Source organism: Podarcis raffonei, chromosome Z (assembly GCF_027172205.1).
Source record: "Podarcis raffonei isolate rPodRaf1 chromosome Z, rPodRaf1.pri, whole genome shotgun sequence".
NCBI classification, from domain to species: domain Eukaryota; kingdom Metazoa; phylum Chordata; class Lepidosauria; order Squamata; family Lacertidae; genus Podarcis; species Podarcis raffonei.
In genome coordinates this window covers 24,168,675-24,196,295 of record NC_070621.1, presented here as the reverse complement: position 1 = coordinate 24,196,295, position 27,621 = coordinate 24,168,675, and the positions used below count along the sequence as shown (strand labels likewise).

General features: G+C 46.7%; 1 protein-coding gene across 2 annotated transcripts; it reads left to right on the top strand.

Moving 5' to 3' along the window:
* The first annotated feature begins 13,995 nt into the window (after positions 1 to 13,995).
* AMER1 (APC membrane recruitment protein 1) lies at positions 13,996 to 25,158 on the top strand. 2 transcript variants are annotated; one of them, XM_053374054.1, is made up of 2 exons: positions 13,996 to 14,175; positions 21,255 to 25,158. In XM_053374054.1, exon 2 carries the CDS (start codon positions 21,339 to 21,341, stop codon positions 24,654 to 24,656), a length of 3,318 nt encoding a protein of 1,105 aa, XP_053230029.1. In that variant the 5' UTR covers positions 13,996 to 14,175; positions 21,255 to 21,338; the 3' UTR covers positions 24,657 to 25,158. The 2 variants fall into 2 exon arrangements, with proteins under 2 accessions (XP_053230029.1, XP_053230030.1); XM_053374055.1 differs by lacking the exon at positions 13,996 to 14,175 and adding an exon at positions 14,515 to 14,606.
* The last annotated feature ends 2,463 nt before the right edge of the window (positions 25,159 to 27,621 follow it).

The following is a 27,621-nucleotide window of genomic DNA, read 5'->3' as shown; positions in this document are numbered from 1 at the left end:
ATCCAGGCATTCCAGTAATGGACCTCCCCAGGAAATACTTACCTTGGCCTGCAGCCACTCACTTGGCAGATGGATTGTCAGTTCCTAAGGCTCTTTCTTTTTCACTTGGGGGGCCCCTCTAGATGTTTTGAACTAAAGCTCCCCCTAGCCCCAGCCAATTCTGACCATAGGCCATGTTGACCATTGGATGTGCTGGTTGGAGCTGATGTCCAACAGCTGTGTGAAGAACTGTCCAGCAGAGCACAGGTGAAAAGGCTATGTGTTTCTATTGCCACAGGGACCACGGAAGTGAATCTGAAGGGATCTATGATGTAGTTTCAGTCTTGAGATAGACAGCAAAATGCAGAGTCCCAGCTCCTAAGAGTTAGAATGCTCACTTTTTGTTCTGTTTCTCATAAGCAGCTAATAAAGTAGTAAAGCAACCCTGCAGTTTCATTGCAACTGGAAGGATCAGATTTATTAATTCTGGTGGAAGGGAGACTGATTTCACTAGAAAACTAGATTATGGTTTTGATAGATCTTGGAGGGGTGCAGGAACGGGCAACCAAAATGAACAAGGCATTGAAACATCTTGCCTATGATGAGAGTGTTGGGTTTGTTTGTTTTTAGTTTAAAAAAGTGGCAACTAACATGGGACATGTAGAGGTCTGAAATGCATGTGTTTTTATGTTGTGATTTTATATTGTGAACCACCCTGAGACCTGTGGGCATATAGTAGTATACTACTACTACTACTACTAATAATAATAATAATAATGTCGTCGTCCCCAACCCAAACTCCATATGCAAACATGGGGCCATCAGTCATTTGGGACCTGCACAACTTTGTTCAGTAAACCTGGGAGATCAAGGTTCACTTAGCCATGAAGCTCACAGAGTGACCTTGGGCCAGATACAATCTCTTAGCCTAGCCTACCTCACAGGGTTGTTGTGATGATGAAATGGGGGTGGGGAGAACTGTGTATACCACCTCGAGCTCCTTTGAAGATTAAGGTGATGTGTAAATATAATAAATAAAATAAACTTTGGACCTAAATATTTTTAGGATTGACTCTTCCTATAGCCTGCCCAGCCAGTGAGATCTACTGGGGAGGCTCAGCTGTGATCCCACCAGTAAGTGCAGCCTAAGGATAGGGAGTAATGACCTGATACAAGGCTTTCTCTGTTGTGGCACCCAGTTTGTGGAACTCTCTGCCTCTAGAAGTGCAGTAAGTGCCTTTGTTTGTTTTTTAAGTTCCTTTGATATTGAGCTTTCGTTGTCAGCATAAGACAAATAAGCTTTTATTATTTAGTTATTTATTATTTCATTTCTATCCCACCATTTCTCTAAGGATCTCAGTGTGGCACCCATGATTTATCTGTCCTCAACCCCAGTTTTATGTTCACAGAAATCCTGTGAGGTAGGTCAGGCTGAGAGGAAGTGACTGGCCCAAGGTCACCCAGTGAACGGCTGAGTGGGGATTTGAACCCACGTCTTAGTTCAAGATTCTAACTACTATACGACACTGACTCCTATCTCTTGGAACCTTTTAATGCCAGGAACTGCAAAATTGGTTTCGCATTTGTTGCTGTATTCTGATTGTGTATTGTATTACAGTGGGACCTCTAGTTACGAACTTAATTCATTCCGGAGGTCCGTTCTTAACCTGAAACTGTTCTTACCTAGAGGCGTGCTTTCGCTAATGGGGCCTCTTGTTGCTGCTGCACCACTGGCACACGATTTCCGTTCTCATCCTGGGGCAAAGTTCTCAACTTGAGGTAACTCTTCCAGGTTAGCGGAGTTTGTAACCTGAAGCGTTTGTAACCTGAGGCGTTTGTAACTTGTGGTACCCCTGTATTGGGTTTTAATGTGTTGTTATTTTAATACTGCATTAATATCATTGTATTTTATGGTTTTTATCTGCACTGTATAAACTGTTTTGTGTGGGGGTTTTAAAATATATATATATATATATATATAAATAAACAGCAGGCTTGAAATGCAGTGTGATGAAATAGATAGACAGGTTCAAAAGAGAAAGAAGTCACAGCTGCTCCTTCAACCACACACAATTCACTGATGGTGTTTGCTGCCACAAGATAATAATAATGGCTGCTCCCAGAGCTGGCCCAAGACATTTTGCCGCCTAAGACAAAGGATAAAATGTTCAAAAGGTAATTGGACTAAGAGCTGACTAAAACCTCAATGCTGGCAATAGGACAGCAGCATTCCTGAAGCACACCTGCGGGGGGCCACCCTGCACATCCACTTCTGGTAGCTGTGCGAGGGCCATTGCCACACCTACCTGGTGTCCCCTCTAACCTGGTGGAAGTGAAACCAGGATGTGCAAGGCAGAGAGAGCATCCAGCTCACCTGCTTCTCACCAGAGTTCCAGGGGCTTGTTGCTTTCCCCTTTCAGTTCAACTTACAAATACATGCTGTTTGGGAAATAATGGCTCACCATGTGAGGGGTAAATAGCCCTTTAAGTCTGGCACAAATGCATGCACAGGCCCCAGCAGCCAGTTTTCAGAAATATAAGAAAAGGAAGGGGGAGTATGAGCCTCTAAGAAAATAAAGAGAACATTTTTGTTCAAGTCTCGCTGCTCTGTTGTAGCTGTTTTCCAAGCAGACTTTCAGTCTCCTCACATATAAGCTGGCAACATGAACAGCCCGGTGGAAGTTTAGGGGCAAGGACCTGTTTGTTACAGTCATCTTTTAAGCACTTCGGACCAAGGTGGGTTTTGTTTGGAAAATGCATTTTAGGCCACATTTGAACCATATTGTTAAAACAGTCACAGCTTCCTGCAAAGAATTCTGGGGGCTGTAGTGTGTCAAAGGTGCTGAGCATTGTTAGGAGGCCTCTTTCACCCTCACAGAACTACAATTCCCAGAGTTCCCTGTGAAGAGGAGTTGATTGTTAAACCTCTCTGGGAACTGTAGGTCTGGGAAAGGAATAGGGATCTCCTAGTATTTCTCAGCCCTCTTCGCAAACAATTCTTCTCCGGCTCTTTTGAGAGAAAGCTATGAATGTTTAAAATGGTATCATAGTGCTTTAATTGTACAGCCTTATTTAGCCATTCACAAGGCACCCACATCTCTCAGTGAGAGGGGATTGACACCTTCTTGAAGCTAGGAGATAAGCTATTGCCCAGAATACTTTGCTCCTCCTTCCTTGCTAGATGGGTTCTGAGGAGGTGATGTGATTCTATTGATGACAGAGGACTAGCTTAACTGGGCAATCTTGAATTTACAGGCTGTCATAGGACAATATTGTGAGGCAGGTAGATATGAGTCAAGAGGCAGTGTACCACAATATTGACTGCTGGAGAGTAGCGTTAGGAGTGGGATTTTGCCTTCAGACTCCTGCTTGTGGGCTCCTTGAATGGCATCTGATCTGCCACCGTGTGAAGCACAATGGCAAGATTAATCTTTATAACCTGTTTAGGGAAGTTTTTAATGTTTGATCTTTTACTATATTTTTAATACCCTGTTGGAAGCCACCCAGAGTGGCTGGGGAGGCCTGGCCAGATGGGTGGGGTATAAGTAATAAATTATTTATTTTTGATATTTTTATTATTACTATTATTATTATTAGGCCTGACCCAGAAGGGCTCTTCTTTGATTCTTACTAGGATTCAAAACTAGACACTTTCGCAACGTGCTAGTTTTGTGGGTACAGGGGGATTAAAATAAAATAAAATAGTGGTACTATCTAAAAACAGGCTTACAGACTCATCTGTTGTATTTGAGAATTGGGCCTCAGACTATGTTCAGTTTGGGCACCAAATGCCCCTTTGAGAGCATTCTCGATATTTGGAAACACAGAAGTCTAGAAACAGATCTGCATTATTTATAAATCCAAAATCAAATTATAATGTCAAGGGCTGTGAACTCTATTAACCAGCCATCTATTAAGCAGTGTGCAGGTCTCTTAAGGGAGATGCTGGAAAGCTCTGTGGCCCTGTGCAGTTAAAATTAAGCTGGAGAAACAATTAGAAAGGATATTGTGGAGAGCAAGAGTTGGTTGCCTCAGTAATAGAGTGGATGTTAAATTAGCTGGTGGTTGTGCTGCCTCTGTGTGTGTGCACGCACGCACGCACACATTTTATATCCCATTTTTTCCTCCAAGGAGCTTGTGGTACAGTACAGGGTTCTCCCCCTCCTCTATTAATCTGCACAACAACTCTGTGAGGTTGTTTAGGCTGAGAGGCGGTGTCACTCAGTGAGCTTCATGGCTGAGGGGGGGATTTGAACCTTGGTCTCCCAGATCCTAGTCCAAACGCTAACTACTATGCTACACTGTCCCTCTCCGAGGTGGTCTGCAACTAGTGTGCTTCACAAAGGCAATGGAGACAAGCAGTACATGGGAGAAGAACCAAATGAAGATATTAACTGTGCATCAGAAGGCGAGATGGTTGTATTGAATCCTCCAAATCTATGTGGATATGAGATGGTGGAGATGCCTTCTGACGCATAAGCATCTGCTTCGCACTTCACAGAGGTTGCCTTAAACCAGGAGTGGGGAACTCTTTTCAGCACAAGATCCACATTTCCTCCTGGCTAGGTTTCCAGGGGTCACATGCCAGTGTGCCACAGGCAAAAGTGAGGAGAGCCACAAATGTGAGCATTTTTCTGTGTACAGTAGTATGCAAGTTTCTTCACACACTTGCATACCCACCCCATCATACACCCCATCCTACTTATTCCAGCCAGGCAACAACATTGGTAAGACAATAAGAAGTGTTGATTGGGGAGAAGGGGTGTGGCTGTGGAGCGATATATCTGGGGAGGGTCTCAAGGGCAAGATAAAGAGGTCTAAGGTGCCACATTGGGTTCCTGAGCCTGAGGTTCCACACACACACACCGCATCTTAAGACAGTCAAATAAGTATAGTGTTACACTCACAAATGTTCTATCTGTAACAGACTGAAAAACAGGAGCATGTTCTGATCTGTGTGGATGTTTCACTCAACATAAACCCTGACTCTTGCTTCGCTAGGAAAAATGACTTTTGCTTCTGTCTTGACTTGTGGGAAAAATTCTATGTCTAAGCTCAAGAGACTCCAAGCAAAAAACAAACAAACCCTGAAATGCTACAATATTTAACAAGCCTATGTGTGTGTGTTTGTGTGTGTGGTGGGGTGTTTACATCTCAGCTTGCTATGGAAAATTAGAAACAAACACTTATTTTTGATCCGCAGAGAAACTTCAACTGCAGCCTTAAATGCTCTAACGAGGAAATAAACCCCATTGAGCACAGTAAGGGCTTACTTCTAAGAAAACAAGCTTTGGCCTATGCTGTGACAATGTTTGCTGACGTTTGTGCATTTGAAGCAAAAGTGTGCCCCCCCACCTTCCTCAGCCTATGGACTCTTGAGTATTATTATTATTATCATCATCATTATAATTACTATCATCGTTATTAAAATGTATATCCTACCCTTCCTCCCAAAGGAGCCCAGAGCAGCAAACACACAAATGATAAAACAATTGCCAATTCTACTGTAAAAGTAAGGGGCTCTGAGGGAGCCTTCCCCAACCTAGTGTCCTTCAAAGGTTCAGGGTTCCATCAGCCCCAGCCAGCCAGGCCAGAGGCCAGGAACTGTGGGAATTTAACTCCTGACTAAGGGCTCCTCCAGAATTGGGTGTGTGTTTTTCTGCCGGTGTAGTCTGCAACATGTCATTGATTCAATAGTGCATTTGTGGTGCATTCACAAATCATTCTGCTTTATTAGTTGTTCTGCAAAGTTTCCGCAATGTTACTGCATTATTGCCATTGAGAGAGGCAGTCTTGGTACTGTACAAAAGCAAGAGTTCAAACAAACAAACAAGCCAGAACACTTGTGACATAAATTACAAGATTTCAGCAGGAAGCTTTGTGACATGCGCAGATTAGAATTGAAGCATGCCTAACCCAGAACATTTGCAGACACAAGCAGTATTGAAAGCAGGGTTGCATACTACACCCTGAGAGCATCATAAGCACAAATCATCATGAATATAGGATGAAAAGGGTGTCTGGAGGGGCTGAACATCTGGAGGGCACCAGGCTGTGGAAAGCCGGTGTGACCATTGTTTACCAAAGTGTACAATGAGATTAAAGGAGGTAGTCATTGGCTCCTAGTCATCTCGCCTGAGTATACTGACTGAGACCCCAAAAGCTGTGTCTTCCATTATGCTTTTGACACCACCACCAACTAATCCCACCCTTTCAGTGCACTGAGCTAAGCAACCATCCAGAATGTAATGCCTTTTGGGTACCGCTTGACCTGGGATGGATTTGAACTGACAACCCAAGGGGAATGTAATTTGTTAATACTTGAATGGGCACCAAAAAGATAACAATTTTTAAAGCAATCAGAAAGCACCAGCTGGATGCAGTGCTAACAGCTGCCCATGCTTATTCGTTCCTGTAAGTTTCATGATCAGGGGCTTTTTCTCTTGATCACTTACTATTCTCCCTCTTGGGTCTGAAAAAAGTCAGATCTTTAGCAAAGGATTAAAAAAAGAAAGATGGTTTGCATGGAAAATAAGCATGAACAATTTTCCATGGATCTTCAGCTGATGAATAATTGGCTTTGATTTGGGAAGTTTAATAAGCCGTCTAGAGGCTGAAGCCATACCAGGCTCAATGAAAACTAGCTAGGAAGCTATTGCAAAAAGCGGCAATAAAACCAGAAAACTATCTGCCCCTTCTCCTACCTCTAGAACCAGCCTTCTTCACCCTGATCTGTTTCTTAGAACTCTAGCTGGCAGCTAAGAATGGATGAATTGCAGTTCTCTAAGTTTCTCGTTCTTCTGGTCTTAAATTCAGTTCTCCACATTTCTACAGCAATTGGCAATTATTCTAAACAAGAATCCTCATGAAAATTCATTAGCATTTTAGTGCCATTTTCTCCCAGTAAATACATTTTCGTATGTAGTTTTCACTAATTACGCACTTTGCAAGTCATTATGCCAACAATGGTTTTTTTGGTAGTTTCACTAACATGCATTTTTCTGTACCCTTTCCCCTAGTAGATGCATTTTTTGTACAGATTGTTTGTGTGGGGAGCTCCGTTGCAGAATGCAGAGAAGCACACATTTCAAAGGACTGTTGTGCTTTGGAATAGTAAGAGCCTGCTAGAGCAGGCCAGTGGCCCATCTGCTCTCACGGTGGCTGACCAGATGCTTGTGGGAATCCTGCAAGCAGGACCTGAGCACAAAAGCACTCATCTTGCTTTTGGTTTCCAGCTAAGCCACTTCCGGCCTGCCCAGGAGGTGGGGTTGTGGGCTTCACGCCCACCCCACATGAGCGGGGGCTGGTCCCAGCCCCCGCGAGAGCAGGGGAATCCCGGTCGGGTCTGCCCCCCCAGCCAGCCAATCAGCTGGCTGGCTTGGGGGGGCATGGCCTGCCCTATTTAGGGCCGGCGCGGAGGGGGCTCACCCTCTTTTCGCCGGCTCGCCTCCACGTTTTCCCACCCTCCCTCCCTTTAACTAGGCTTAGGTAGGTCTTTGACTTTGCTATGGACTTCGGTCTGTCGCCGCAAGGGGCATGGTAGGAATTTTTCCCAATTGGCGATTTCTGGCCTTTTGGTTTTTCGCCTACCTCGTAGCAACTCGTCACAACTTCTCGGCATTGGCGGTAGGCATTGGTAAGAAGGGGTTAAGAGGATGTGGGGGGGAGGAACGCCATCACCTCCCCCCAGAGAATGAAGGGTGGTCCGGTAAAGGACTCCGGGGGGCGTGGCCCTGTCCGAAGCCTATGGAGGTGAGGGCCAAAGGCACGCCCCAGAGCGGTGACCCGGGGGAGCTCCTAGTCGACGTGCCTCGGCAGGAGACTCCCCCGATATAAGGTTAACCCTTCCCCGTGTCTCCAGCAAATGGGCTGGAGCCGGATAGTCGTTAGGACCAATGCCTAAGCCAATGCCTCTCATTCCTGAAATTCAATAAAGTTGTGGCCTAATTTGCCCAATTAACCTTAAATTATGGTGTCTCGTGTCTTTATTTATCCTGGTGGGGGGCGGGAACTCGCCACGCAATTGGTATTCAGAAGCATTATTGCTTCCAGCTCAGGAGACAGAGCACAGCCACCCAGCCATCGTGGCCAGTACCCATTGATAGTCTCCTCCTCCATGAAGTTACCTAGTCCTCTTTTAAAGCTATCCAAGTTGTTGGCCATCTCTGCTATCACTAGGAGTGAGTTCCGTGTGAAGAACTTTCTTTTATCTGTCCTAAATCCTGCAACTTCATTGGATGTCCACGAGTTCTAGTGTTATAAAGGAAGGAGAAAAACCTTTGTCCACTTTTCCCATGCCATGTATAGTTTTATAAACTAGCACAGGAGTAGGAAACCTAAGGCCCGGGGGCCAGATCCAGCCCAATCGCCTTCTCAATCCGGCCCGTGGACGGTCCAGGAATCAGCGTGTTTTTACATGAGTAGAATGTGTGCTTTTATTTAAAATGCACCTCTAGGTTATTTGTGGGGCATAGGAATTCGTTTATTTCCCCCAAAAAAATATAGTCTGGCCCACCACATGGTCTGAGAGACGATGGACCGGCCCACAGCTGGAAAAGGTTGCTGATCCCGGAACTAGCATGTCACCTGTTACTCACCTTTTTAAAACAAAAAAGTTTTTTTCCTTCCAGTAGCACCTTAAAGACCAACTAAGTTAGTTCTTGGTATGAGCTTTCGTGTGCATGCACACTTCTTCAGATACACCTTTTTAGTATAAAGTCCAAACGCTGCAACCTTTCTTCATAAGAGAGTTTATATGCCCTTGATCATTTTGTTTCTGAAAGTGCAGATCAGGCCATTTCTCATTAAATACAAGCAGAATCAAATTCCTCCTCCATACTTAACTGGCAACAAAGGAAAGTGTTGTGCTCTCTTTTTGACCTTGTCTTTTCGGATTCAAAAATCTCAGCCTTATAGAAGATCCTGTAAATTGACTGCATTTTGGTTCCAAGAGGCTCAAAAAACCTTTGGGAGAACTTTTTCCTTAAATGAATGTTGAGGTTCAGCCATCCCTTGTGATGACTGCATTGAGTCTGATAGAATGACAAGCCTAGAGCCTCAGTAAGGATCTGTGCTGTGCTGTAGCAGGCAGGAGAAAGGATGAAGTGCTTCCCCTTACTTCACCACAGGGATGCTGAGATCATTTTGGGTGCTATTTGCCAGTCCTCTGCACATCAAATTTAAAAAATCATACACACACCCCCCGGAGGAAACTACCAAAGAAGCTAAGCAGAGGAAGAGGTAGGTTACATTAGTGTGCATGGCTAAAGCTTAAAACTGTTGACCAACCAAAATGTCACAGAATAGTGAGACTGGATGGAAAACAAAGTGGGGGAGATTGTGTGAAAGAAGATGCTCGCTTTCATTGAAGCCTGCCACAACACTCCAGTTTTCTTGGGTCCTGTGCTGTGATGAGGAGAGGGAGATGCAGCCTGGTTGGAGTAGATCCCTTTCTTTTACACCTTTTCTGCTACCAAGTGAAATAGTCGTTGGCTTTCACCAATCGACCTAAAACTCCCTGTGTCTCCCCCAAGAACACTTCCAGGTATCTTAGCATGTGGCACTAGACATGGGGCAGCCTATTAAAGGAGACCATTCAAGTTATTTTTCCCAGTAGTGGTGTATGGAAGTGAGAGCTGGACCATAAAGAAAGCTAATCGCCGAAGAATCGATGCTTTTGAATTATGGTGCTGGAGGAGACTCTTGAGAGTCCCACGGACTGCAAGAAGATCAAACCTATCCATTCTTAAGGAAATCAGCCCTGAGTGCTCACTGGAAGAACAGATCCTGAAGCTGAGGCTCCAGTACTTTGGCCACCTCATGAGAAGAGAAGACTCCCTGGAAAAGACCCTGATGTTGGGAAAGATTGAGGGCACAAGGAGAAGGGGACAACAGAGGATGAGATGGTTGGACAGTGTTCTCGAAGCTACGAACATGAGTCTGACCAAACTGCAGGAGGCAATGGAAGACAGAAGTGCCTGGCGTGCTCTGGTCCATGGGGTCACGAAGAGTCGGACACGACTAAATGGCTAAACAACAACAACATGCAAGTTATGTGAAAACAAGAACAAAAGATTAGTAAAAGATTTTGGTGGTTTTAAGGTCATTGTTAGGGAATAGGTTTAACATAGGAATAGCTGTAAATATGCATAGCTTTCCTTCCATTTGGAGCAAAAGAGCATATAAACAAAGAGTTAAAAGCAAATCTACTTTCCCTCCAGCCTAAAACATTCCCTATCAACATATGACAGCCAGGCAGTTCTTAAGATGTTAGAATGGTGCCCTTTAGCAGGATTTCTTCCTTTGTCTCTTGAGATCATGCCTTGATCTCTTCATCCTTTGTTCTAGTTCTCCAATATACCTTCTGGCTACAAGCCTTCCAGTCCACCAGTTCAAGTACTAAAGTCTTTTGCCAACTATATACAGCCTACATGCTATTTTTCAATGAATCTACCACCTTGCAATTTGATCCCAGGGTGGGTCAGGTTTAACAAGTTCATGCCATAATCCCCAAACAAATTTACATGCAAAATTTGAATGTTTATATAACAGCAGAATCTATAAAAGGATCCTATATTTCCTTTACAAAGTCGAAATGTCTGTTTCCCCCTCTTCTCTTGTTTCCTCAAATCCAAGATCCTGACTTAACTGGGTTCTGGTCAAGCTGCTTGATTCTCCCATTCTGCAACCCATTTTGCAGAGTTCTGCAAAAATTCTGTACTACTAAGATACAAATTGTGTATCTTAGTAGTACAGTGAAGCACATTCCTTACATTTGCAGCACAAATGTGTACTTTTAGAGTATTTTGGAATAAGAACTGCTTCCGTCTGCCTTTCACTTCAGAAAGAAAAAAAGGCGAGTTGAAGATGGAGATGATAGAGGCATATGAAATTAAGCATGATACAGAGAAAGTGGGTAAGAGAAGTTTGTCTTCCACTCATTATATTAGAACCCAGAGTCATCCATTGAAGCTGCAAATGTTCCAAGATTCAGGACAGACAAAAGAAAGTACTTATTCATACAACACAAAGTTACACGTTTGAATTTTCTACCACAATATGAAATGATGGCCTTAAAAATGGATTATACAAATTAATGGAGGATATAGGAATTAATTTATTTGCATGTTGACATATTTAAACAATTTATATCCCATCCTTTGTCAAAACACCTCAAGGTGGATCACAATGTAAATGGCTATTAATGTTTAGGCTATTGCCTCCAATATTGGCAGTATTATGCTTCTCTGTGTTTTGGAGTGTGCCTCCTCCTTAGAATCCAGCAAGAGACTCTGCCGAGGGGGGGGGTGCCACTCCTCTGAGCCTAGTAGGTAATTGATTCATGCTGCTTCTCTTCATTGGTAGTGATTGAATGTTCCACTCAAATGGAGATGCTGCAGGATTGCTTGTCCTCAGCAGAGCTTGATTGGAAGGAGATAAGTCCAGAGCAATGACTCATAAGAAGGAAACATGCAACCCCCTCTGAGGATAGGTCATTATGCTTCATCCCTACAGCAAAAGCAATTGAATGGCTCTGGTGCATCACAGGCCAAGGCAAGGACAGAGCAATGAGCCAGGCAGAGAGGCAGCAAACAAGCTCCTTTTTGGGTGGATGTTTGGGCTCAGATAAGCCTTTCTTAAATGTTCTCTCTACACATGCTCAGCTGCCATCTTCCCAAGTTAAAGGAGGTGGTCCAGAACACAACCCATGAAACTGTCCTTCTTTTGGCTTAAGCTGAATGGTTTCAGTGCTTTCCACAGGTCTGTCATGCACAGGTCGTTGGCTTGTGCTATTACTTTTGATTCTTCGCCTGGTTTATAAGCTGCAGCAACAGCCCACAGGCACCATCTGTCCACTCAGCAAGTCATCTGTCTACTCAAAGCCTGTAAAGATCTTTCCCACACTCCTCTTCTCCCGCTCTGCACTTTTGATTACTCCAGTGGAAATTGGATGGGCTTTACGAGGGATGAGAGTTGATGCAAATGAAAACCGACTTGAGGCTGGTTGCCATGGCAAGCCTAAAGATTTACTATCTGGAGGGGGAACTTCTGCTCAAAGAGCCAGTGGCAACTGACCTTTTCCTATGGAATCGTCCAGCTGCAGTTTGCCTGTGAGTTTGCAACATAAAGCAAGCGGCAGCAAAGTGCCCACAGCAGACCTTTGTTTGGCTAAGAGGGCCAGACCAAAGAAGGGTGTTTCCTTCTTTACAGTATATCGGCAAAGAAGCCTTTGGCTGGTAAGACTGCAATAGTCATTTTATGATGAGTTATTTGCACCATGAACCCAACTTTGCAACTGGTCAAACCAGCAAGCTGGATGTTCAGCTGCTGAATGGTTTAGTCCAGAGATGGGAAACAATTTTATGGCTAACCAAGCCAGGTCCTTATTTGTCCCCACCTTCCATGAGCCAACATTGACAAGTGATTGGGACACCCTCTGTCATTTACTTGATGTCATGATGTCAGATGGTTGACTGGTGGTTTGTCCCACCGACCAGTCAAAGCTCATTGCACAGTACTTCCCAAGTGTCCTGGCAGCCATCTGATTTAATTATGTATTTTTAGGTGGCGCTGTGGGTTAAACCACAGAGCCTAGGACTTGCCGATCAGAAGGTTGGCGGTTCAAATCCCCGTGACGGGGTGAGCTCCCATTGCTCGATCCCTGCTTCTGCCAACCTAGCAGTTCAAAAGCACATCAAAGTGCAAGTAGATAAATAGGTACCTCTCCGGCGGGAAGATAAATGGTGTTTCCGTGCGCTGCTCTGGTACGCCAGAAGCAGCTTCGTCATGCTGGCCACATGTCCCGGCAGCTGTACACCGGCTCCCTCAGCCAATAAAGCGAGATGAGCGCCGCAACCCCAGAGTCGTCTGCGACTGGACCTAATGGTCAGCAGTCCCTTTACCTTTACCTTAAGGTTTATACACCACTTGATTGTAAACAACAACAACAACCCACCCTCAAAAAAGTTTACAAAGCGAATAGAACAATAAAATTATCAGTATAAAGAGTGGAAGCAATTCTTTAAAACTTCAAAGGATAAAATCAACAAGAAATTACAAAAGCAGATAAAGCGTATATCAACATTCCACGTGCCTGGACAGATTCACCGTTAAAAAAAATGTTTTCAGCAGGTGCCAAAAAGAGTACAGTGAATGTGCATGCTTGATGTCCATTGGCAGGGAGTTTGAGAGCATAGGTGCTGGCATGCTAAAATGTTGATTTCTTACAAATGTGGAATGGACACTGGGTAACTGTAGCAAAAGGGGCTTTGCCAGCCCTGTGCTTGGCTCTTGAGTTAGTCCCAAACTTTGTCCCTCCCCTTGTGCAGGGTAAAATCTGTCTTTTGATATATTTATTAAAAATAAGTGCATTTACAGATATGTGCATCCTTCATTTTACAAATACTTAGACTTGGAAGATCAGGGTTCAAATCCCCACTCAGTCGTTCACTGGTTGTCCTTGGGCTGGTCACTTTTCTCAGCCTAACCTGAGGATGAAAAGTGGGGAGAACCATGTGTGCCACTTTGAGCTTCTTGGAGGAAAGAAAGGTAGGTAAATACATACATACATGCATGCATATATACATACACGAATGCTGCCCGCCCCCGGCGCGCATTGGGCTTCTTCAAAACCAAATTCCAAATTCACATGCTTCCAGAGAGGTATAGGATCGCAGTGCAATCTATGCCCCCCACTTGAGTTCGATGGGATTTGCTCCCACGCAACCCAGCCGTGAATAGGATTGAAGTCTAATGCATAGGATTGGAGCGCAGGTGGGGAGCGTGGAGCAGCAACGCCCACTGATCTCAACTGGGGGCTTGCTTCTCAGTAAAGATGCATACCCTGGCATTGCAGATGTACTCGTGATAACAACTTTTAATCTACGAACTGCAGCACTTTGCATTTCAAAGAATGTTGGAGGAAGGCTGGAAAACCACAGGCGGGAGACAGAAAACCCCGCCCGACTCCGCCTCGAACGCTCCTCATTGGTTCTGCGTGGCCGTCTATCACCTTTCCAGCCGGCCCTGCCTCTCGGTAATAGTAGCAGCCGGGAGCCTCCGGCCCCCACCTTCCCGTCTCTGCCCCTGCTCCGTGCTGGGTTTGGCGAGGCGAGAGCCATGAATGTATTGCCAACTTTCCTCCAGACGCGCGCTGTGCGGCGGGTCCTTGCGCTCCGGGAGCGCACGCAGAGGCGGGTGAGTGGGGACTGCAAGGCGAGCGAGAAGGGAGGGTGCCTGCCCGCCCTTCTCCTGCAAGCTATACTGGCCTGCTTGGAAGTGCCAGGAGGAGAGGCGCCCGGCCGGCCGCAGCGCAATCGCCCGGGGCTTGCTCGCGCAAACAGCCTGCAATATTTACGCGTTTGCAGTTTACCGACACATTCTCTCCCTTCTGTCTTTCGCGCGCGTGTACGTGTGTGTGTGTTGGGACTGGTTGTGTGCACGCGTCTTTTTCTTTTGTGTCGACTCCTGCAGGAAGTCGGGAGGCCTTTTTCGCTTGCTTCTCCCCCCACCCCCCGCCGCCCTTCCTTTCTGCTGTTGCCATCTCTTTTGGAGGAGAAAGAAAGAAAGGACAGGCGCGGGTGGGATTTGTGGAGCGGAGCCGATCACCTATCACCCCATCGCAGAATGTATGTGAGGCTTCCTCCGGTTCTCTAGCCTCTTCCTTTACCTCCGCCGGCAGTCTCCCTCCCTTTCCCCCCACCCTTGGGTAGGCCGGGCGCTGGGTAGCTTTGTTGCTGAGTTGCCGGAGCTTGCGGTGGCTGGTGGTGGCTGGCCTCCCCTGCTGAGATCACCCCTTCCCCACCGCAGACGCGCCGCGCTCCTTAAGCATCCTATTATTTTTAAGAGGCCAGGATAGCTTAGAGGCAAACCTGGTGATAGTTTGCCTGCAGGAAGCCCTAGGATTAGACCCTGGTACCTCCCTCTTTTCTTTTATTTTTAAAGGACCAGGTAGCGTGCTAAGAAGCACACTTCTGCAGCTTTTCAGAACCAGAAAGCATTTCGAGTTGGAAAGCATCACGATCGGTGAAATCAGAATCTGTCATCTTCCTGTGCTCTTTTTCAGAAAATGGGGTGGTAGCTTTGTGGTGGTGCACAGCCTTTAAGTGCAGAAGAACCAGGTTTGATCCTTAGAAAATGTGGGTGATGGGAAACTCTTCCGCTAGAGAGCTGTTGCCCATCAGCGCAGACTATATTGGGCTAGATCATAGAGTCCCTGTACCATCATCTTCCTTTGGCCCTCCAGATGTTCTTGAAGTACAACTCCCATCAGCACCAGCAAACATGGGCAGTGGCAGTGGAAGATGGGAGATGTAGTTCAACCACCACACCTGGAGGGCCAAAGGTTTTGGTGAACAACTAGTTTGGCTGGGTGTATGACACTTTCCTATGTGATTATGCTCTATCCACTTTTCAATCTTACTGCCCTCTCTGGGGAAAAAGGCATATGAATAGTGTGGCCTCTCCACCATGAAATTCTGGCTTGGTGGACTCTTGCCTTTAATATCGTAATCCTCAAGAGGTGTTAGGCTGGTGGGTAATAGGGACAGGGCTTTTTCAGTGGTGGCCCCACAACTTCGGAACTCCCTCCTCGCAGAGATGCACATGACCTCATGACTGCTGGTGTTTAAAAATTCCAAACCCTGAAAACAGTTGTCTGTGTTTCGCTGAATTGTGTTGTGCATGAAAAAAACATTAGCTGCTACTATCCTTGGGTGTATATTTTATTTTCATGTGTTTAAGAGTCTTGTAAACAGCCTTGTGAAAGTGGTGTGCCTGGAAAGGTGGGCTTTTTGCTTTTTTTTTTTTTTTAGTAAACAAAGAGACTTTATTCCCCCCAACACAGTTCCCTGATTGTACACCTAAAATGCTATGTGTGGATGTGTCAAACTTCACAGTGTGGTGTAGTGGTTAAGAGCGGTGGACTCGTAATCTGGGGAACCGGGTTCGCATCTCCGCTCCTCCACATGCAGCTGCTGGGTGACCTTGGGCCAGTCACACTTCTCTGAAGTCTCTCAGCCCCACTCACCTCACAGAGTGTTTGTTGTGGGGGAGGAAGGGAAAGGAGAATGTTAGCCGCTTTGAGACTCCTTAAAGGGAGTGAAAGGCGGGATATCAAATCCAAACTCTTCTTCTTCTTCTTCACTTTGGAAATGCACAAGTGTTGTCAAATTGCACACTTTAACATTGGCTGCAGCTTCTTATAGAATGCAAATTCCATCACTCAGTCGCAAATATATGAAATTTCTGGGGAAAACATTTCTCTCTCTCTCTCTCTCTAGGCCTACATAAATCCAGGTTTGATAGGACAATGAACTCAGTGGTGGAGCATCTGTTTTGCATGCAAAAAGTCCCAGGTTCAATCCCCAGCATCTCTAGGTAGGGCTGGGAGAGAATCCAGCCTCAAACCCTGGAGAGCCGCTGCCAGTCAGTGTTGACAATACTGAAATAGACAGATTGATGGTATGGCTCAATATAAAGCAGGTACCTGTGTTTTTGTGGCTGGTCCTTCATGTCCTGCCGATTTACAGTGGGACTTGGCTTCCTTGCACTGTGTTTAAGTTTCATAGAGCCTGACATTGTTTATTTATTTATTGTATTTATTTCCCACCCTTTTCTCCAATGAGCTAATGGTGATGTACGTGGTTTCGCCCCTTCCTTATTTAAACCCCACAACAACCCTGTGAGGTAGGTTAGGGTGACAGGCAGTGACTGGCCCACGCTCACCCACTGAGCTTTATAGCTGAGTTAGGATTTGAACCCTGGTCTCCCAAGTAATAATATTCCCACTCTCTTAACCACTACACCACACTGGCTCTCCCCTGTTATCTGTGGCTTGTGTCCATCACAAGAGAAAAGTGACAGTCTTGTGGCACGCCTTTAAAAAAACCTGACAGATTTATTATTGATCAATCCAGCTTCTCCAAGATGTTGTTGGACTACAATTCCCATCAGCCCCAGCCAGCATGACTGGTGGTCATGGATGACGTGAGCTGGAGTCCAGCAGCAGGGTCAGGATCGGCCTTAGGGGCATTATAAAGCAATGAGAGTCAGAAAACCTAGCTGAATCTTCTTCAAGGCACACAGAGATCTATCTACAGTTAGGTATACCAATAGCTAGGGTTTGTTTTTTCCTTTAAAGAAAAGAAGAAAAAAATGAAGCCTGGGTTTCAAGTAAAAGTCAAGCGACACTTCTTTTGAACATCTCTTGCACAAATTTTTATATTTGTGCTAGGATAATTTATTTCCAGATTTTAGAATTCCCAGCCAGATCCTGTGCATTATTAAGTGCACAGGACTGTAGGCAAGGTCAGGCAAATCTAGTGTCAAAAGGAATCATCTGGACAGTTTTGTAAAAGTAGTTAATGACATCTATGTTAATCGCTGTCAGCTTTTCTTTGTGATAGTTGCATTAAATGAATACATACAGAAGAGCTAATGTTGACCATCATTTGACCCCATTTTTTAAATATCCTAATTGGGGTTGGGGGGTTGGAGGCTTGCATCTGCTTGCCTCCCTACTCGTTTTACAACATTGTATGTCCTGCGAATGCATGAACACAGTTTATAGCAGGACTGAGCAACCTCCAGCCCATCAGACTAATAAAGCCTGCTCATTTGGCTCACCAGACTGTTTTGGCCATGCTACACTCACCTGCCAGTCACCTGATGTCTTATATGATGCCAGGGGTGAACAGGTTAAAAAGGTGGCTGCACTGGGCCAGAAGCACCAGCTGATAGTTGGCACTTTAGGAGGCTCATGCTCGATTCTTTTTAAGTCCTGACCATCCTCTGGGACCTCCCAAGAACTGCGTGCTGAGCTTTGAAGTTCCTAGCAACCAGATGATTTCTGGCACTTCAAAGTGCTGCACAGAGCTGTTTGCAGGAGGCTTGCAGAGAATCCTGCACAGTGCTTTTAAGGTTCTAACACTCATTGCCACCTCATTTGACATCAGGTAATTGACAGGTGCGGCAGCCTCCCACCTTTCAAATTTGGTGGTGTAGTGGGTAGGAGAAAGAAGAATCTTACAAGGTTAGAGTTAAAGGTGGCCTGATAGACCATCAAGCATAACTCCTTGCTTGGCATAAGTGTAGGGAACCTTTGGCCCTCCAGGTGTTGCTAAACTAGAACTCCCATCAGCCCTGGCAAGCATAGCTAATTACCAGGGGTGACATGAGATATAGGTGAGAAGCATCCGAAGGGCCACGAGTTCCCCACACCTGGGGTAGAGTCTCCCCAGTAGATGGCTGTCCAGCCCCTGCAGAATGCAGGAGATTCATTAAGCTCTTGTGAAATTGTTTTCTGTGAAGATGAGTTGTGTAAAGCAAAGCACCAACATTTGACCAACATGAGCTCATCAATTTAGAATTTGTGCAGCCGATAGCGATGGCTGCGACAATTCAAATGAAAGGCTATTCCATTGTAGCTGGAGAGCTATGCGAGAGAGTGAAAGTGATTTGACATGATATTAAAAGTTGGCTTGTGATGCAATGCAAAGGTGAGATGGTGTTTTGAAGTCGTGTGGCCTTTGGTGAAATAAAACTCTTATTTTGTGGGGATGGGCTTGTATATGCAGCATGAGTGCCTTGGCTGGGAAGTTATTTATTTACCCATATTTATTAATTTATATCCTGCCTGCCCTCCAAGGAGCTCAACACAGCATGCAATGTTTTCCCTCAACTCTTCTCTATCTTCACAATAGCCCTGCGGAGTAGGCCAGGCTGGGTGATAGCGGCTGGTGCAAGATCCCTGCAGCTGTAGGTCTTCAGTCTGGGTTGTGTAAATGGCCTAGCACTGCCAGGGTATGGACTGAAGGCACGTGAACCCCCTTCCTGAAATGAAGTACATCTGGGTCTGGCCAGTGCCTGCATAGGTGGCCACCTGGGAATCACATGAATGTTAAAAGGTAAAGGGTAAAAGGACTCCTGACCATTAGGTCCAGTCGTGACCGACTCTGGGGTCGCGGCGCTCATCTCGCTTTATTGGCCGAGGGAACCGGCGTACAGCTTCCGGGTCATGTGGCAAGCATGACTAAGCCGCTTCTGGCGAACCAGAGCAGCGCACGGAAACGCCGTTTACCTTCCCGCCGGAGCGGTACCTATTTATCTACTTGCACTTTGACGTGCTTTCAAACTGCTAGGTTGGCAGGAGCAGGGACTGAGCAACGGGAACTCACCCCGTCGCGGTGATTCGAACCACCGACCTTCAGATCGGCAAGCCCTAGGCTCTGTGGTTTAACCCACAGCGCCACCCGCGTCCCTCACATGAATGTTAGCACAGGTATTATACCTGGAGAACAACCTTTTTTACATCCCCTTCTGAGTGCTTTAAAGTAGAGGCATAGGGAAGATAGTCTGGCATCTATTGACAGATCTCTGGTTGTAGTTATCTAACAAGGCTTTGGAATTTAATCCCAGAAACTGTCTCAAGATAATCTTAAACAGAACAGTGCTGATGTAGAAAGTTTTCAAGCCATGGGGCTTATAAATGAAAAATTTGAAGCAGCTGTCTCTGATCTGATGTGACTACTATGATGGAAATGCTGCATTTGAGCACAGGCATTTTCACTTGGTCGGAAGCTGTTGAAGCCAGGTGCAAATGCGCCTGATGCCTAGTTAATTTCTAACACTGCATGAAACTCACTGCTCAGTATCAGTCTAACTTACTTCTCAATGCTGTTGTGAGGATAAAGTTTGGAAGGGGAGAACGATGTACGTCACCTTCAGGTCTTTGGAGGTAAGGTGGGATATAAATTCAATGTAATTAATTAATTAAAAGACTAAATTGTGTGTTTCTGTGCTCAGTGCAGTTTCCCTTTCCCTTTTAAGAGAGTTGGTGGGTGCTCACTACTAATGAAAGATAGAAGTCTGACATTAATAACATTGCAGAGTCCCCTGCAGTTGCTTTGGCCTGTACTAGTCTTGGAATAAAAATTGCTACCAATGTTGACTGTCCGAAAAAGAATGAGGAAAAGCTCTGACTTGATCGATGACCTGATGTTAGAGCTCTATTTCGTTCTTAAATGTGCCACCCCGAGGCCTGTAGCTCTCTCATCAGTCCGTTGTGGGGCCACAGGAGAGTAGAGAGAGAATATGACCAATAAATTGGTGGAACAGCCAATTTCAGGATTTCTTAGGCCTCTTGTCTGAAAATTTATTTAATTTACATCATACAATTGGATACACCGGGAAACCTCAAAGCAGATTATAAAAAGATAAGAGAATAAAATGAAGAAAAAACTACAACCCTACTTTAATACACACACAAAAAAATACTACAACATATTAAAATTACTTCAGCTTTCTAATCATCTGGTTAGAATGTTTTTAGCAGCTGTCAATAGGCAAGGAGTTCCAGAGAGCAGGTGCTGCCACACTAAATGACCAAGTTCTTACAAATATAGAACAGGTATTATGTGGCACCTGTTGCAGTGCCAATTCCACCCATGGAAGTGGTTGAGTGGACACATGTACGATAAGGCTTACATTGGGTTACATTAAATGTAATGTCCATTTGTGTATTTGTCAATTTCTCCAATAATAATAATAATAATAATAATAATAATAATAATAATAATAATTTATTATTTAAAGCCAGCCCATCTGGCTGGGGTTCCCCAGCCACTCTGGGCGGCTTCCAAAAAAATATTAAAATACTGTAATACATCAAACATTAAAAGCTTCCCTAAACAGGGCTGCCTTCAGATGTCTTCTAAAAGTCTGGTAGTTGTTATTCTCTTTGACATCTGGTGGGAGGGCGTTCCACAGGGAGGGCGCCACTACCGAGAAGGCCCTCTGCCTGGTTCCCTGTAACTTGGCTTCTCGCAGTGAGGGAACCGCCAGAAGGCCCTGGGTAGAACGATGGGGGTGGAGACGCTCCTTCAGGTATACTGGACCGAGGCCGTTTAGGGCTTTAAAGGTAAGCACCAACACTTTGAATTGTGCTCGGAAACGTACTGGGAGCCAATGTAGGTCTTTCAAGACCGGTGTTATATGGTCTCGGCGGCTGCTCCTACCTAAGGCTGCCAGCTATTTACCTAATGTAGGCTCTTCTGCTTTTTTTGAACAGCTGGGAGAAATGTAACAGGTGCTGCTTTCCTCCCATTTGTTACGTCCCTCCCACATTTAGAGGTATGGGAGCCCCAAACAGGGCAGCTGTTGTGGCCCTGGCTTTGCTTGGTTACGATGCACTTGGATGAAATAATGCTCAGCACCAGTATCCTCTCCTGATGCATTTCCTGTTGTCCCCCCTCCCCCTTCTTTCCTTTTTCTTTCAGATCAGCCAGGATGCTTCACCCAGAGCATGTTGAGGAAGATGCGGCCGCAAGAGACTGCCCTTCCAGCTAAACCTGCATGCCAGAATGGCCACCACAGAAGCTGCCTGCACTGGAAACAAACCTGGAGCCAAATCTCCACTGGTAGAGGAAGGCCATCACCATCAGCGGCTGCAGGAAGAGAATGGGGCAGCTGACCAGCTCTCTGAGCACAGCGATGCCTCCTTTGCCACAGTGGAGCCCAGCCGCCAGCCGCCTCCTGCTGGGAAGCTCAGGAAGACTGCCTTCAAGCTCTTTGGTGGGAAGCGAAGCATCTGCACCCTGCCCAGTTTCTTTGGTGGGAAAAACAAAGGCCAGGGAAAGGGAGCTGCAAAAAAGGGCCTGAGCAAGAGCAAGACACACGATGGCATCAGCGACGTGGGGTACGAAGAGGCCAACTTGGGTGGTGGAACGGACTTCCCTCCTGCACAGCTGCCGAGTTCTCAGAGTGCTCTCCTAGGAGCAGACGCCAGCCTCAGGGTTGGTTTTGTCCGGCCGTCGGCATCCCTGTCTGGAAGCTCTGAGGGCTTTGAGAAGAAGCCCTGTGGGGAGAAGTCCTTGTTCCTTCCACGCTCTAAGAAGGGGCTCAGGGGCCTCTTCAACAGCATCCGGCGCCACAGGAAGAGCAAAAGCACTGAGCCCGAGAGGACTGAGTTGCAGGAGTGGACTTCAAGGGATGCTGTGGCTGAAGGACTGCCCAGTGCAAGTAAGCAGAAGAGGGGTGCCGAAACCCAGCAAGTCTTGAAGCAGGGGAGCCTAAAAAGCACTGCACTTCCCCCAGAACATGGGGAGCATTTTCGTGATGACGCTTCTTCTTCACCTGGAGTAGCGGCTGGTCTCAATGAGTCAAGAGAGGAGGTCCAACCGGTGGCCAACGAAAGCAGCTCTGTAGGGGATGCAGCCAGAGGAGGGACGGGCAGTGAAAGCTCTCGAGATGCAGAGCTGGAAGCAGATGACACCCTCTGTGCTAACTCTGTGTGCGGAGAGCTTCCTGATGCTCTCCAGTCTGAGGACCTAGACAGTAGCCCTCCCTGTGTCCCATCTGGGGACCAGCTCAGCTTGATGTTTGGAGATGTCACTTCCCTCAAAAGCTTCGACTCCTTTACCGGCTGCGGAGATATCATTGCTGAACCAGATATCGACAGCATCGCTGAGAGTGCCACCACTGCAGAGCGCGGCAGGGATGTGGCCAAGAGGAGCTCCTGCCTAGTTACTTACCAGGGTGGAGGGGAGGAGATGGCCATGCCAGATGACATAGAGGAGTATCTGCAGCAGATGTGGGAAGGTGCCGTCAAAGCAGATGCTGGGTACGAAACACGCCTTCCAGAACTCATGGCGAAATGTGAGCATCAGGGAGTGAACGGTGGCAAGCCAGAGGTCCACCTCTATCCTGAAGGCACAAGGGGTGACGTGGACCTCTTAACACCACACAGTGACCAGCAAGAATCTGCTCCCAACAGCGATGAGGGGTACTATGACTCTACCACTCCAGGTCCTGATGATGAAACTGGTGATGGGCTTGAAGAAATCAAGAAGGACCGCCTCCCGAGGGACAGCTACAGTGGCGATGCGCTGTATGAGTTCTATGAACCTGATGATGCCCTCATGAGCCCCACTCATGCTGATGAATCTTGGTTTGGTAGCAAAGTGTCCCCACCAGAGATCTTTTCCATGAGCCAGTTCCTGGACTTTGCTCTCCCTGACGAGAAGGATTTGGTGCAGATAATGGGCCAGAAGAGGGAAGTGATGGAAACGGAGGAGGAGAGGCTGGCTGCCATTCAGAAGCAGCTGCTCTTTTGGGAGATGCAGAGGGAGCCAACCTTGAAAGACCTGGATATCCTCAGCAAAGACCAGCACCACCCCAGAGAAAAGCTACATACGGAATGTAACACGAAAGTGACCAGCTTAACCGACAAGAGTCCGAGTGGCCTTGGCGGCGATCAAATGTCCCCCCCTGCTTTGAACAGTGGCCTGGATGCTGGAATTCTAACTGAGAAGCAAGAGTGGAAAGATTTCAAGGAGATGCTGTGCCCAGAGAAGCACTACAATGGCAGTGGGGGCCCTAAAGTGCACAGTGGGGGCCTTTTTCAGCACGTGGAAAATGGCTCAGTGTTGGATTCAGATAGAGAGCATCCAGGGCTTGAACCGGGTGCTTTAAGTGGCCTGGAGAATTCTGTGGCATTCCCTTTCTTCAAAACGCACAGCTGTCCACTCAATGAGCAGCCAAGCAGAACCGAAGCTGACTTTGGGGAGCCCCCCAACATGGAAAATGAACCAGAACAGGCCGTTAATTTTTCCCAGGCATTGGTGGAGTTCACCAGCAGCGGGACTCTATTCTCCAGCCTCTCTGAAAGCCTTGGGAGCTCTGATTCAGGCTCTGCGTTCACCCAGAACCTCCCTGCCCTCCCAACGATGGTCACGTTCGACATTGTCGACGTGGAGCAAGAAGGCGAAGGGGAGTGCGAGCAGCACCTGGGGATGAACACTGATGAGGACATCGCTGCATCCTTTGAGGCCTTCGACGATAGCTACGCTGCAAAAGAATCCTTCGCCGAATGTGACGAGAGAATGTTTCCTGGGTGCTTCCAGAGCTCTTTCCAAAGCTGCAACTGGGGTGTCACCAGCCTTCCCCGGCGCATGAGGCTTCAGGAGATGAGTCCTCCCATGCCGGAGCCTCTCTCCAGTTGCAGGAGGAGCAGGTCCCTTGACACTGAGAGCTTGGAGTTCGAGCTGGCTAGCTTGCAACTCTCCAAGGGTGGCTTCAAGCCTTTTGACCTCTGGTCTCGATGGAGTGGCTGCAGGAAGGATCCTGTGTCTCCTGGTCTAGATGCAGACCGTGAAAATGCTCTGGGCTCTCCAGAAGGAAAGGAAGGAAGTGATGCTGCTGTCTTTCCTTGGGCAGAGCTGCAGCAGAATGTATCATGCAGGGAGGATTTTCCCTCGCAAGGTGTGAAACCGTGGGACTGTGATCTGAGCACCCCAGCCTTCCAGAGCACGTGGGGTGCATCGGAACAGCCAGGTATGGAAGCACCTTGCATGCCCCTGGTGCAGGAATCCACCAAGGAGCCTAGTGGGAAACCTCGCGCAGATGGGGCCAGCGATCCAGCGCTGATGGCAACCAGACCAATGGCCAGGCCATCCAATTTGCCTTTGCAGACTCCTGCTGTGCCCCAGGAGGTGTGTGCCTCCCACAGGCCTGGTGGGGACAGCGCAGGTAAAAAACTTGCTTGGGTCCTTCCTTTGGGCGAGAAGGGGGCTGACCTGCCCCCGGACCCCAGCTTCACCCATTCCCCCGACAAGCCAGCAATGTGCAAACCTGCAGGTGTGACGCAAGGAATGTCCCAGCTTCACAGCAAGCAGTGCTGAGACCTTCTGATGGCAAGGCTGAGCGTCGTGGGAGCGCCGACTCTCTGATCTGCAGAAAGGGAAAGCCCCCACGTTGGAGGTGGCTGCTTGTGCTGCCAGCTGTTGGAACACCGCAATGAATGTAACAGTAGCCAAATAGCTTGCAGGAGAGGGTTAAAGGAGGATTAGGGTGGGTTTGGTTCCCTAGGGCCTGCAGGGAGACTTGGAACATTACAGATGGTTAACTTTGATTTGAAATTGGGTGGTGGTGGTAACCAATTCTTTCATTAGTGGTGGGTAAGGCAGAGTGTGCCTGATAGGACTTCTGTTATCACTCATCACTGCTTGATGGTGCTTCTTGTTGGGTTGATGCTGAATTGCACTTCCATAGTGTGAACCACTGTTAATCCTGAACACAATACAGGGGAAAGGTGCCAACACCTTGGCTTGAAGATATTCAGATATGATGTAAGAGAGCTCTGGAATGTCCAGCTTGCCCTTTAGTTAAAAGCAGAAAAAACAATTTCTTAAACCGACTAACTGGGTGCTTTTAAAGAAAAAAAAAACAGTGGTTGTAAGAACTTTAAGAAATGGGATGGTTTGCTGGTGGTAAAAAAAACCCCTATTTAATAAACGTTCTGTGTTTTTGACAGCACAACCTTTCTGTGCATTCCTTCTCTGGAAGCAAGCCCCCCCCTGATTTCAGTGGGGCTTGCTCTCAGCTAGGGGTGCATTGGGTTGCAGCCTTGTAGTGCAGTCCTGTGCAGATCTACTCAGACGTAAGTGCCACCCTTTTCCAAGGGGGGGGGGCTACTTGTAAGCAGTTGTGCATGCAGAGCCATCTGTATCGGGTGGCATTTTGAAGATGAAATAAGACCTGCAAAGTGTGTTGCCTGCCAGGGGTGGGTGGGTGAGAGTGGCAAAGCATTGGGTATGTGGTTATAAGGAGGCAAAGTATGGCCAGGGGAAAAGAAGTACTAGGAAGACATTTAAAAATTTGGTGTATTTTATTGATGGTGTCAGAGTGGAGTGGCACCCAAGTGACTGCAGAACTGCAGACTTCAAGGAGATATAGTATGTGTGTGCTTTAAGCTAAAAGCAGCAAACCCTGTTTCAAACGGTATCCCTTTTTAAAGATTTGAGTCCCATTATTTCCTTATGACTAAATCTCACTCAGTGGGATGTCCAATGAAATGAATTCTCCTGTGTGTCCCCAGAACAGAGCCTCCCCCCCCAAAAAAATAATTTACTCTTGAATACTTGGGTTCTAATGCAAATCTGGGCAAGCGTATTCACCATACTGTGGTTTAACTGGCTTGTGTAATGCAAGGCTGGCATTCTGTTGTTTGTAAATAAACTATATCAAGGATGGGGAACCTGTGGCTCCCCAGGTGTGGCTTGGCTACAGCTCCCAGCACCCCTGACCATTGGCCATGCTGGCTAGGGCTAATGGGAGTTGGCTGTCTGGAGCATAGCTGTCATCTTTTCCCTTTTCTTGCCAGGAATCCTATTTGAAATAAGGGAATTTCTCTTCAAAAAAGGGAGACATTGACAGCTATGGTCTGGAGGGAGCTATATGATGGACTTCTGCTTATAGATGCTATGTTGCAAGGCCAAATGTAGCCTTCATTGGAAAATCTGTTTCCTCTCTTCCATGCAGGGCTGGCCCAAGAAGTTGATTGGAAAATCCAAATCTTTCCACACATGCAAACAGATGCTACAGTTTAATCAGCCAGAAAGGTCTCCATCAAAACTCCACTTGAAGGGACCTTGTGAAAGCATGTTGGAGCTGTTGGTGGGGATGTACAGGAGGGCTTCTTGGTGGATTGACCCCTAGGAATCAATTCTGTTCACCTCTTACTCAGCTGCCCCTTATGGGATTGCAACATCTACTGCTTGAGGTGGACATAAGAAGAGCCCCTGTTGGATCAGGCCTATCTAGTTCAGCTTAGTTATTCTAACTGTGGCCCATTAAATGCTTCCAGGAAGGCGGCAAGCAGGGCTTGAAGGAAACAGACCAGCCCCCCCCCCCCCCTTGATCAACTTGCCTTGTGAGAAACCTGCCATGGCCTTCCACCCAGAAGTGATCTTTCTGAAAGGTAAGGCTGGCAGTAGAGGAGGGTCCTCAGAAATGCATGAAACTAGCACTGATCTGTCTAGTCGAATCTAGTCAACTCTTGACTAGCAGAAGCTGTCCAGGGATTCAAATTTGGGGGAGGGGTCTTCAAAGCCCACTATGCAAGGGGCCTTTTTTGGTTGCAGGGGGAGGAGATGCAAGAACCAAAGACTGGGGTGTCCTATATTGGAGGTGGGGAATATGGCTCTCTGGATGTTGCTGGATTCCCATCAGCCCCAACCAGCATGGGAGCTGTGATTTGTCTTCTGGTCCAGGAACACCTGGAGAGCCACAGGTTCCCCTCCCCTGCTGTACATGCAGAGCAAATGTTCTTCTGCTAAGGTGGGCCTTGCCCTCCTGTTAATTTGCTCTGGAAGAGTCATATCTGGCATGGTAGCTTTTAGGGGAAATCATTTTGAAAGAGGTGGTGCACAACTTGCTTCTTTGCTCAAGGAGTGCCCATACCTGCCAGTATTTGTTAGCTAATAAATCAGAGAAGAAGACCAGCAAGAGGAAAATCCTACATTAAAGCCAAGTCCCCTGAAGCTGCTGTCAGTACAAGAGCAACTTCAGAGGAAGGGCCCTACCTCACTGCTTTGCATTCAAAAGATCCCAGGTTCATTCCTCAGTGGCACCTGCAGGTAGGGCTGGAAGGGGTTTCTGCCTGAAACCTTGGACAAATGCTGCCAGTCAGTGTAGACAGCACTGAGCTAGATTGGCAAAATGTTCTGATTTGGTATGAAGCAGTTTCTTATATTCTATCTTCCCTTCACTCTTGTTTTCTTTTTTTAGCAGTACGTATGTAAATACTATGTAGTAAGACTCGTAATTTTTTTTATATAAAAAACCCACACCTCTGACCAGCTCTTA

What these genes read in the sequence shown, in the direction of transcription:
- AMER1 (XM_053374054.1), top strand. Translation starts at nt 21,339, where the DNA reads ATGGCCACCACAGAAGCTGCCTGCACTGGAAACAAACCTGGAGCCAAA.